General features: G+C 43.1%; 1 protein-coding gene across 1 annotated transcript; it reads right to left on the bottom strand.

Annotated features, from left to right (window-relative positions):
* Positions 1–582: 582 nt before the first annotated feature.
* Positions 583–12,388, bottom strand: tmtc4 (transmembrane O-mannosyltransferase targeting cadherins 4). Its single transcript, XM_031285635.2, is given in 20 exon segments — positions 583–857; positions 1,057–1,126; positions 1,248–1,360; positions 2,834–2,948; positions 3,211–3,352; positions 3,479–3,586; positions 3,700–3,779; positions 3,922–4,053; positions 4,436–4,610; positions 4,955–5,157; positions 5,466–5,627; positions 5,816–5,908; positions 6,171–6,271; positions 6,473–6,560; positions 9,037–9,253; positions 11,256–11,371; positions 11,550–11,708; positions 11,710–11,759; positions 11,899–11,974; positions 12,127–12,388. Coding segments are annotated over 18 exon segments (2,247 nt in total). The 5' UTR covers positions 11,734–11,759; positions 11,899–11,974; positions 12,127–12,388; the 3' UTR covers positions 583–708.
* Positions 12,389–12,604: the final 216 nt, after the last annotated feature.

The raw sequence follows: 12,604 nt of genomic DNA, 5'->3' as shown, positions 1-12,604 counted from the left end.
TTTAGGAGCAGGGAGGCAAAGGGGGTTCTGAACCTCAGAGTGCCATCCCGCTCAGGAACAAAGAGACGGGCATTCAAAAACAAACACGATAACCACGTTAGGATTTGTTTTTCCTGCTTGAATAAAGACTACATTGTAGCTGTGTGCAGACTAGCGCTCAGTAGCAGCCTTCGAGTATATGGACATTTGGAACTCTGGAAAAAGGGCCAAATCAAATAATGTTTTATAACAGAGACTCTCTGGATCCACACATGCATGATGCTCTGTCCAGCTGACACAACACAGGGTATGAGATGAAAAGAGGATGGGTTCACCATGGATCAGTTCCACATGGCCTTCAAATGGAGCAACAAAACAGCACAGTGCAGATGGCCATGTAACCAGCGCAGGCATCCAGCACACCTGCCCCATACACATTTAACACCCATGAAATTAAATTAGATAATTGATACACAAGCAGTCTCACACATGAATAAGTGTCTGATAAAAGTTAAAGCTACCAAAGGACAACATGCAACATTGCTTTTTCCCTTTTGTTTTCCCTTTTAAGAGTTGTTTTCCCCACAAAGAACAAAACTAGAGCATGATACACAGATCATGGTCTTTATTTCCAAATGGTACAAAGCCGGAATTAGTGAGATTAAATAATACAAAATAGAACAATGGAAAAATTTGTTTTACGGCAGGCAGGGGTTCCAGTAAGTTTCCTCAGGGTGTGGGGCGTTTAAGCTGGTCCAGTTTGCGTCGCAGCATGTTATAGTTGTCTCTGGTCCCAGGAGCCTCAGGGTCCAACTTTAGAGACAGCTCATAGTGTTTCTTTGCCAGCTCCAGCTTTCCCCAGCGATGATACAACACAGCTGAGGAAAAATAGAAACACTGTTCAAGCTCAGAAGCAGCGACCATTCTATGAATTTAGTGCATGCAATACAGGTCAGCTAGGCTGCATAATATTGCTTCTGCTAGCATTCAAAGTTATTCTTTTAGCTTTTGATCGCCTAGATTCTCTTGTCAACTCTTTAAAATATATGTGAAACAACCAAAGTTGCAGTAGCTTACCTAAATTGCCATGGCAACTAGCAGCATTTGGGTTGATTCGGAGAGCATGAAGGAAGAAGCCCTCTGATTCCTGAGGAAAAAAATAACAGAATTATCTTATACCACTCCTGACTTAGGACCCTGTAAGGGGGAAAAATCATCACCATTCATGAAAAATAATATTCTGAGTTGAAATGTTTATACTGACTAACCTTATATTTCTGTAATTTCCCCAGGACATTAGCCAATGAAAACATGATAGTGTGGTCGTTGGGGAGGAGCCTCAGAGCCTCCCGGCCGATCAGCTCAGCTTGACCCAAGTTACCTTGAAGACAGAACAGACAAGTACAAACAATGTCAAGATATTCATTTTTAGTAACATGCATCACACAAACTGCCTGGATGTACATTCTCACATGTATTTTTTAGTGTAATGTACACAACATGGTAGCCAACATATATGTTACTAAAACCGTGTGTCAACATTCATACAGTTGAACAAAACAAATCCAGAGATACAACTGTGATAACAGCTGGTATAGAAAGAATCTGACTGCTTTCTGTATTTGTCAGCAGTGTCTAGAGCAGAGTTTTTCCCTCTCCACACATGGAGGAGCGGTTTAGTCTCCTAATTAAGGTTGAACACAAGGCCCACTGGGTTATTGATCTCTGTCACAGACCCGTCTGATGTCTGGCCAGAAATGGAGAGAGAGAGAGAGAGAGAGAGAGAGAGAGAGAGAGAGAGAGAGAGAGAGAGAGAGAGAGAGAGAGAGAGAGAGAGAGAAACAATGACAATCACGTCCTGAGTCATGGCCTGTGCCCTTCAGACACAGCTTGCCAACATGTGTGACTGTGTGAGCACCTCTGCCTGGATCTACACTGATTCTGCCTTTTGTTTGTGTAATGATCAAAACAAAAAAGGGGGGGGGGTGAACACCAAAGGGAAAAGAATATTCCCAATTCCTTGCTTTTTGAAAATGACACCTATTGTTCTTCTTTTCTCTATTTTTTTTGTTTGGTAGGGAGCTGGGGAGAGGGGTAGAATTATTTCTGTCAGATTTGGGGAACAAATGCGGTGGGGGGACTCTGAGGGGGCGCTGTTCTGGCTGTGCTTGCCCACGTTTGATCAGGAACATACTGGGCCCTGATTGGATAGTTCCAGTGCCCTCCTGGGAGACTCCGCCCCCACGGGAGCAGCTTCTGACAAAACGGCTCGAGCGTTTGGAAATCAGAGCATTCTCCACACGGCAGGGAAGAGTGCCTTCAAAACTCACTACACAAAGCTTTAATACATAAATTTCAAGCATTGCTGATTCCTGCTCTTCCGGTCTAATCTTGTTGGCCATTTAGATTTCCTGCCTTTCCAAAATAACAACGCTGTGTTTCTTGGCTGTTAATGCTGGAACAAACTGCACCCAGAACAGAGAGTTCTTTGAAAGTAAAGTGACTCAAAAGCTCACATCAATTCACAAATGGGTAAAGCTTTATTACTTACTATTACTATTATGAGTATTTTATTACAAAAATGTAATAGATCTATTATAACTATTACTACTACTATATTATTTACATTGTATCACTCAAATATATATTAATAATATTTCTGATGTAAACACACCTTTCAAAAGTTGTAAAGTCTAGTGTAACTCTGTGTTTTAAAACACCTTTCAACTATTTTGGAGTGATAGCAGGTTCCAATCACGAGGTGTAAGTTGGTTTTATGTATTGTACTCTATGTACAGTATGTGGGTGCATATGTTTGTATGCGTGCGTGTGTGTGTGTGCATTTTATCAATACCAGTGTTGTCCAGCAGTATGACCATGTTGTTCCAAGCCAGACTGTGGTCAGGTTTTAGCACAGTTGCATTCCTCCATGCGTTCAGGGCATCCACATGTCTGTTCAGGTCTGCATACTATCATGACAAGAGAGAAATAGTGTTATAAAATTCTCCTTCCTCTCTGTATGGCAAAAAACAACCAATATACAGTAGTTTTTCCATTTTTTATTTGGTTTACATGTTAGTGTCCAAGTTAGTGTCAAAGTTAGTGTCAAAGGTGCACCATCAAAAACTGACTATAACCCTTATTTCTGTTTGTGATAGGCATACCGCCACTGTTTTTTGTTTTTTTTAACAACAGCGCCTGCTAAACAGTGTTTACACCCTTAAGTCTCACCAAGCGTCCTAGGTTATAGTAGCAGTCTGGGTATTTTTTCCTGAAGCGGATGGCATTCCAATAGCTTTGCTCTGCTTCCTCAAACTTCTGCAGGCTGTTTTGAACTATACCCAGATTCATCCAAGCTGCAGCAAAGTCAGGCCTGCACGGATTAAAAAAATACAAAAACTATCAGTAGGGAGATATTTCAGGATGTCTTGAGTCAGTGAAATAAAGTGGTTGTCTTGTTTGTAGTAAGATGCGTATTCCTATGTGTTGGGCAACATACTGAATAGAAACAGCTTTGGACAACAGCTGCTCTGCCTCGATCAGTTCATTTCTCTCTTTCAGGATATTCCCTAGGTTGTTCATGGCATGGACGTAGGTAGGATGTAACCTGAAAGCCACAGATAAATGCAGTTAACATGACTCAGCCCTTTCTCACATATACTGCAATATTTCAACTAGCATGTAGCTGATTGTATTGCTAATGCATGCGAGGAGACATACCTAACTGCCTCTCTGTAATATGCGATAGCAGCGGTAGAGTTTCCTCTGTCAGCCAGGTTCTTACCAACATTATAATGGACCTGAGGAATCAGTCATCAACACATAAGGCATCAGAGTGTGACTTTAATTGTTTGGCTGCTGTTTATTTCCGCATGTGGTCAATATTTTACTGATACATGCTGTAAAAAGGCAGGCAAAAACAAACAAAAAACAGATATTTACCTTGGCATTAAACGGACAGACAGACAGGGCACTGGTGAAGAGGCTTTGCTCTGATCGCCACTGGTGACTGCGGAGAGCACAGCGAGCTACACACACACACAACAGCGCAAGCACCGACACACACAGTAGCTTCTGAAATGGGGAAGAAAACAAAACAGAAAAAGAAGACATTTAACAACAATGTACTGTAAATTACACCGTTATGCTTAGAAATAACTTATTAACAGCCTGCAAATATTCTATTTAACACATGGACACCTGCTGTTATCATCCCTTTTTAGGTGAGTCAGTCTTTTCTCATGTCTGTCCCTGCTCTTCATCACCGAGTTACTGAATCGTTAAAGCTGCATTAACAGGTGGTGAAATAAAAGAGTTTAAAACCAGGACAGTGTGACCTGGTGGCGTATAGAAACAGAAAGGTCACTGGGTTGGAATCATTACTGGAAACTGAGGGTTTAACAGGATGTGGTACCCTTTACTTTGGTGCGATCTTTTTGGTATGATTTAGCCCTACCCTGTATTTGGACCAGCGGCAGCAGCAGTGTCCCACGGAGTAGGCCAGCAGTAGGCAGTAGCCAGCTGAAGACAGGTAGAGAACTCTCTCAGCAATGACGAAGCCCACCCTGAAAAAAATGTTACAGGCCGGCAGAAAAGGGACCACCAGCAGCACTAGGCCCAAGGTCAGTGTCCTGGCAGGGAAAGAAAAAGGTCACAGAATGCCAGAGGATTATATACAAATCAATGACACTCAAAAATGTCAGTTTGACACTGTATGGTAATTAAATTTAGGCTGAGAAATGCAGGTTCAAAAACCCACTCCAAAACCATCCTAAACACATGAAACTCTCCTTGTAAACCACACACTCAGTCTGTCTCTAAACCAGCAGAACATTTTAAAACTCAATTGAGACGTGGTACTCTGGTCACACTGCGGTGGATATGGTACAATTTTCATAATCAAGTGTAAGTCTAGAGAGGCCAACATGTACTTCATCTCATCTACAGCGAGTGTGAGATGGCTGTGCTCGCTTACCTCCTTCTCTGGCTGTCCTGCGAGCATAAGGCTTGGCTTATCAAGCCTATCAGGATGCACCAGAGCAGCAGCAGCCACACCATCCTCCAATCAGTGGCTGACTTAATGAGAGGCACACAGCCCATGGACCAATCAAAACACAGCCACCAGGGACACAGCAGCAGCCAGGCATTCAGAGAGTAGTAGTAATTATAGTTCACCATCTGCCAATCAAAGAGGAACAGGGGAGGTGCAGAATGGGAGAGAGTAGGGGAAGATGAGAGAAGAAAAGCATTTCAAATTCAGAATCAAAGTCAATCACTGTGTTTCATGAGGAAGATTACTTGGGGCAAACCTAATATTAGAGGTTTGATTAGACTATTAGAGTCATTAGAGTCAAATCATTGTTGCATAGATCCTGACATACATTTCTAATGTTTGAGATAATTTAAGGTAGCAAGCATCTAGCTTTAGCGTGTGATTAAATGTTGCAGCTCACATTAAATAACTTCCATGAAAAAAACATACTTACTCTAAGAAATATATTTTCTGCAAAAGAGGCAGGGTTGTCTACTTCAGTGAATGCTGGTGGTCCTGTTCCCATGATCCTCCAGCGTGCATAGAGCATTAAGAGTCCTCCAAGACCCATGAGAGCCAACCGTGTGAGCAATCCCATTCGCAGTATCTCACTCACCTGTCAGAAAAATATTACCACTTGTCACTAACAAATACAAATTCATGATTGTTAGTTACTTGCAAACACTGTTTCATGCATAATGCTTTACATAGGCAACGTACTGTATGTGATGTGACATTAATCATACAAGGGAGTGCATAATGTATTACAGAAAGGAGGGGGAGGGTATATAAACTGTAACTCACATCGAGTGGAATCTTCCTAAGGAGTAGCCTCTGGCTGAGCTCATACACATTAACATTACAGATCAGAAGGACATCAAAGGCTGCATTCACACCCTGAAGGAAAATACATAGAGAAGCAAGGAAAAATGGCATTTAACATTTATTTAGGTCAGCAACAAAATGAATATTTAGCTTCTATCATACATATGAAAAACATAAGACTTTTAGGTTTTTCACATAAGCATAAAGTGTTAACACACGAGTATTTGTCGTGTATCACAAATGAGCTCTCTCTTTTAACATTTGTCTTCTTAGTGGATGTGATGAAAGCATCAACTCACAACAAAACGGCTTTGCAAAGAAAAATACTTTGTACCAAGACTGTGATGCCTTGTTCTTTACAGAGCATCGCTGCAGCACACAGCAAGAGGCTGACCACAACCCACTGGACAGAAAACCTGTCATCTCTGTCACTTCCTGGGAACACAAAGCCAAGACCAAGCTGGTTATGGACAGTTAAGGCCTAACATGTAGGTGTTCAAACAGATGGATTTAAAAACAAGCAGCTCCAGAATGTTTAATGCTGGCACTATATACACATCAGCACATATGGACAGTCCTTTGTACAGTACAGCATTCAAGTGTACATGCAGAATCATATTTGTGTTAGATACCTACCTCTGTTGAAAGCTTTGCAGTAGGTGAGGAAAGAGAGCTGAAAGAACAGAGCGCACAAAAGATCTGCTCGACCCACTATACCAGCCACCTTATTGAGATGGAGAAGGGAAGAGAGAAAATGAAAGATGTGATACAAAAGGCTAACAAGTATACATTATAAAACAGCATTCTCAAACGCATCCCTTCATAAATTATTGCATTTTTATATCTTCCATTCCTTACATCACATTCTGTTTTGCATGGGGCATCCAGTTACGAATGGAGGCTTATCAACAGAGATAGGAAAAATCTCTCATTACCATCGTGGCCTGTTGGTGTGTGTGTGTTGTATACAGTGTGTGGGTACAGAATGGTTGGCATCCTGCGGTTGCCTGCTTTGATACATACAGCGGGCCTAAGCCAACAGTCTGCCTGCCTCCCACCCCCCAGGTCTCACCCAGTCCTTGACCTGAATGATTAAAGAGAATGAAGAGGGGGAATTGCAGCCTTCCAGTCAGGCTTTACAGCAAACACCCATATGCTGGCTAGTCAATAAGCATCCCAACACAGCTAATAATCAGGCCATGCTACCACACGCACCTTGGCCCTGCCCTCCCAACTGAGACTGGGCTTTTGTTCTTGGCATGGAACCACTGCATGTTTAGTATTAAAACCTCTGGACTAGTATGTCAATATGCCATGATGTGCTGCTGTATGGAATCCATGTTGTAAAGAAAAGTATCCCACAATCACAACCAGTGCAATGTGTACCAGTGCTTGCACAGTTGGGCACAACTGGTGCATCAGGCTATAGAAGAAAAATAAGCTGATCTAAATATGTAAAAGACGCCGTTCGTTATCATGCGTCATAAGTTTAAACATTGTGAATATTAATTCTATTTTAAGAAAACATGGTAAACAGGAGGCAGCATGTACTGTATACTCCGCATGTTGCTAGTAGTTGGCACGGTAACGTTAGTAGCTTAGTCTTAGAGAACAAGACGTCATGACTGATAAGACCCAATCAGGCGGCGAAACATTGGCGTCAGTGTCGGTGTTGCCAAAGGTCTCGGTTTGTGGCCGTTGAGACTGCAACACAACCCCGGAGTAGGGGTGGGCGATATATATATCGTCTACGATATCGTCATTGTTGTGTTAACGATGTGCAAATTGACATTATAGAGTATTTAAATTACTTAGAAAAAAACACTTCAAAACACGCATTAAAAGTGTAGAGTGGTAGAAGGGGCGACAAAGATGGCGGCGCACGATTGTGCAGCAGCTCCTAGCTCTCCTGTCAGTGTATATTTATGTTTTTTGTTAGTGTTTTTTCGTAACGTTCCCATGTCGAGGTCTTACTAACAAGTACAGCCACACTGAGCTAATCAATATAGGACTACGATACAACACAGCCGTTACGAGAGCCTTCCAGGTGGCTCATAACATCCTGGAGGACATAGCCAGACCGGGCGCTCCGTGGATTGTTGTCGGCAGCTAGCAGGCCGAGCTAGCTACCGGCAGGATCGAGACAAGAACTCTGGCAAGACCAGAGGAGGAGGACTGTGCATTTTTGTGCATAAAGAATGGAGTACCAACAGCAGGATCGTTGCCCAGCACTGCTCACCTGACCTGGAAGCCCTGTCGATAATATGCAGACCATTTTATTTACCATGAAGAGAGCACACTGCCGTCTACATAGCTCCCGATGCTAACGTTAGCACAAGTTTGGCTCACCTGCTAACCATAGTGAACAAACTGCAGCGCGATCACCCGGAGGGGATACGTATTGTAGCAGGGAACTTTAACAAGGCGTCCTTAAAGTCGGTACCCACCAGCTTTTTCCAGCACGTAGATTGTGCTACTAGAGGGAAGAACACAGTTCAGTGTTCAGTCAGATTACATCCAACTACTTCTGATCCCAGCATACATCCCGGTCAGAAGGACTATACAGCCAAGTAGAAGGATTATCAAAACCTGGCCTAACACTGCCCTATCCCAGCTCCAGGACTGCTTCCAATAAGGACATGGTTGTGTGCAATATGTTACAGAACAGAGCCATTTGTTTATTATTATGATTTCATCTTGCTTGTATGCTGCACAATTTACATTACAGCAGAGGTGTACAACTGAATGTTTACTCAGAGTTCAATGTCCCTACACTAGTTCAATTAGTATTTTGTATGTCTTTGAATTGTTTTTACTTGAATACTTACATTTTAAAGAAAATAAATAAGAACTGTTTTCATTCAACATTGTGCCTATTATCATCATCAGTGATTAAGTAACTCATATCGTCTAATATCGTTATCGACAAAATCGCCAAAAATATCGAGATATTATTTTTTGTCCATATCGCCCACCCCTAGCCCGGAGATTCCAAACCTTAACGGGGTCAGAAGAGTTTTCTGGTTTAGAGGCTCTGAAATGCCAGAGCAGTGTGAATGCAAGGTGTAAACGTAGCAAAAGATATTCTTTTTTAAACCAAAACACAGCAATGTAAATGTAGCCTTAAAGTCACTGTGGGAGCCAAGCATGTAAGAATTGTACTTAATAGAAATGAAAAAACACTTTTGAACTCTACTTACACTTTCTGTGTGCACTGGGTGTGTGGCAAAGAAGAGGGCAGCAAGCAGAGACGTCTTGGGAGCGTGGTTAAGTATTCTACCCTTCACATCATAGGCCAGTCCACCAATCAGTATAGCAAACACGTCAATCATAAGGGCAGATATTACAGCATGGAGGATGATGTTCAGCACATGGAAGCCAACAGGGTGCAGGCCTCCCGCCAAGAGGTAGTTCAGCCTGCAACAAAAAAAGGGGAAAATACCTGATGCTAAACGTACGGCAGATGTAGGAAAGTACAGAAGTGTGTGAGGGGGGGGGTAAGAGCTATTGCAAAGCCTAAAGGCTCTGACACACCAACCCGACGGCCGAACATCGGCAGAAAAGGCAGTCGGACTGATCAGTCTCCCCGAGTTGGTCAAAAAAGTGCCTCGGAACACACCGAAGCGACGCCGACTTGAGCGTACATTCTGCGTGTGCGCGAGACGTTGTACGTCTCCATAACAGCAGGCAGCGCTAATCTGTATTGTCGCCCAAAAAATTTAAACCGACAGCTGATTGGACGAACGCGTCACGTGGGTCTGGCTTCTCCGAATTTCAAAACCGACCATAATGGCAGCTCGTTCGGAATATGATTTCGTATTTTACGAAAATAGTACACCAAAATGTGTTTCTGAAAACATTTTAAGCGAGAAATAGGCCATGCAGCTGCTGAACCTGTCTTCATTTCAGATCGACAAAGGTCAGTTTAAAAGATTTTCGTCAGATTTTGAGAGGCGTTCGTCATGCTCATCCCGCTCGTCAAATCCGGTAATTGGTCATTGAGTCCGACTGCCCAATGGCGGATTCAACAAGTCAAATCGGCCCAAATGAACGCCGACGGCTCCTCCGACTGAGGACGGCACGGAACACACCGAACAGACTCCAGTCAACGACCTCGCCAGACTGTCCGGCGGCCGATAATCGGGTTGGTGAGTCAGCGCCTTAATGTGACATGATAATGTTGGGGCAGTGTAAAAAAGAAAAAAGAAAGAGTTGTCAGTCATTGTGTGTATCTGTAGGCACAGTTAAATAGGACAGTACAAGCCCTGAGTTAAATACTGCCCTAAATGGAGCCCACTGGGTAAGCTACTTAAAAATGAGCTCACTCCTGCCATTGCCCTGTGGTCAGACTCAACCATAGTGTTATGATGGTTAAAGTCAGAATCCTGCATCTTAAAAGTATTCATGGGCACAAGGAACTGACAGGTCAGTTACACTCAGGTGACAGGTGAGGTTGCACGGTTCCTTGGAGAGTCCACATATGCTGAGGCAGGAAATTAGCAGAGCTGACCGAGCTGCAGTAAAGCCAAGGCCCATTATTCCTCCTCCAGCCAGAGACAGAATGGCCTGTTAGGGCCCCAGCTGGTGCCCTGGGTGACAAGGCCGAGAGACGGAAGGGTTTCTTCTGTAGCATCACACCACTATGACACCTAACCCACCCCTCCCAAATCCCAGTGACTACCAGTACCTGTTAAAAACGGAATGCTTATCTTTGCACCTGAGTTCAACAAATCTGTGCAGGTAATATGTGGCAGAGGAAGACTATGCAGTGCTAAGGTAATAGATCCCTCCCCCACACATTCAATAGTCCTGGACCCTCACCACTCAGCAACCAAACTGCTCATTCAGGACTATGGCCGCATACTTTGTCATCCCGTGCCTGAGCGGGTGTTTACAGAGATGAGGAGAAGCTCCTGCATATAACTGCATATGCAAGCACCAGTAAAGCTGCACAGACTGTCCAAAATGGAAAGCCAAACCAATACGACTCAAAATGGCAGGCTTCCCCACCGCCAACCTCTTTTCTAAATGCAAACAAACTGATTTGCAAGTTGCCCCGCATGTAGATCCCTGTGCAATAGCCACAATGGACCTTCCAGGCAGCTACTTTCTGTTGACTTTCAACCAAATAAGTCCTCGTTTCCCCAAATCACTATAATGGAGGTGGTGAGGGCAAAGTTATCACGACCCATAGAGCCACATTAGACACATTTATGGGAAATATGCCCGGTTGAAATAAACCGTCCTTTAATATACAGTACAAGTCCAAACCTTTGACTGGTACTGTACATGCACCCTAATGGTTAAAGTGCCGACAGGAACTATGTTGTGGTTTCCTGTTAGACGATATTAATACCTGCCAGACGATGAAAAACATATTTTTGTAACTATAGTCTAACATCAGTGTTTGAGTTCTTACCTAAATGTAAGGACAGTGAGAGGTCGGTAGGATTTGTGACTGGAGTTGCTACTCAGGTTGCTTCCCCAGAAGTCATTGTTCCAGATGTTGTTCAGAGGTGTAGTGGGTTTCAAGTCCTGAACAGAAACTCAAAATTAGACAGATGCCAGTGCCACAAAAAAGTGCAGGATGTCATGCTGTTGATGCTGCAGGGGCAATGACATAAAATGTAATGAAAGCAATACAAAGCTGGTACATCAATGGTTTTGCAAATATGAATATGTGGTTATCATACTACTAGAACGACAAAAATACCTTGTTATTGACAATTGCTTCGGAATCATCAAACACAAACTCCCCGTCATAACTGTTAATGAAGCACAGGAGTGCCACCAGGGCGACAGTGACCTTGGCCTGGACTGGAGCAAGCTTTGGAAGGGGTATCTGGTGATCCCAATAAACTTCAGATAACGCCATGATGCACCAGGTCTTTGGTCATTCTGTATCATCATCTAACTTTAGTCCCTAAAGGGAAAGAGGATGAGTAACGTTACAGCCGGCAGAAAGCGTCAAACTGTGCCCACTGCTACAGTCATGGATTGTAAAAAACTGAGTACAGGCTTAATAAGGAAGCACGGTCTTTATACACTGGGTGGATTCATACCTTATCTTTTGGGAGACATATCGTGAGAGGTCACCGTGTCCTGTGTAACTCCCATGTTAGCTTCTTTGCCAGCTGGCTAACTAGCAAACGATAACGTTAACTCACCGAAGGCGACGACAATCTTACATGCACACAAAAGTGGTGATTATATTTGCACTTTGTAACAAAGAGCTTACATTATTACGCTGTCAGTGACACATGACGGTGTAACGTGAAAGGTAACGTTACCTTGGAAGTTAGCAGGCTAATAAAGCGTGACTTTAGCATGTCTTCTTAGCGTGTGCTATTCCCATCTATGCGGCATCAACATTTCAGGCGCGCGGTAGTAGCTGTATCGATATTACGCGCTATGTATTTTAAATATTTTTCATTCACATAAGACAGCCCCGGCGAGTTGCGAATGTGAAAAACTCGCGACTGTAAACAAATATACACGCTCAATCTACATTACTTCCTGTCTAGCGTAACGGTCACGTGTTCATTTTCAGCCAATGGTTGAAATGCTGTACATTCTTCTTCTTCTTCTTCTTCTTCTTCTTCTTCTTCTTCTTCTTCTTCTTCTTCTTGGTGTGCAGTGATTGTGCTAAAGTTAAGTTAATAGCAAGTGGGGTACAGTGGTTTCATTCAAAATTTCACATGCATGTTAAACAGAGAAATTATGCAGTTTAGTCTCTCTGAGAACTTTATTGCTCTTACAGTTATTAAA

The sequence above is a fragment of the Sander lucioperca genome, chromosome 8 (assembly GCF_008315115.2).
Source record: "Sander lucioperca isolate FBNREF2018 chromosome 8, SLUC_FBN_1.2, whole genome shotgun sequence".
Classification (NCBI taxonomy): domain Eukaryota; kingdom Metazoa; phylum Chordata; class Actinopteri; order Perciformes; family Percidae; genus Sander; species Sander lucioperca.
The sequence above is the reverse complement of the archived record's forward strand: the minus strand, read 5'-3'. Positions and strand labels throughout refer to the sequence as shown.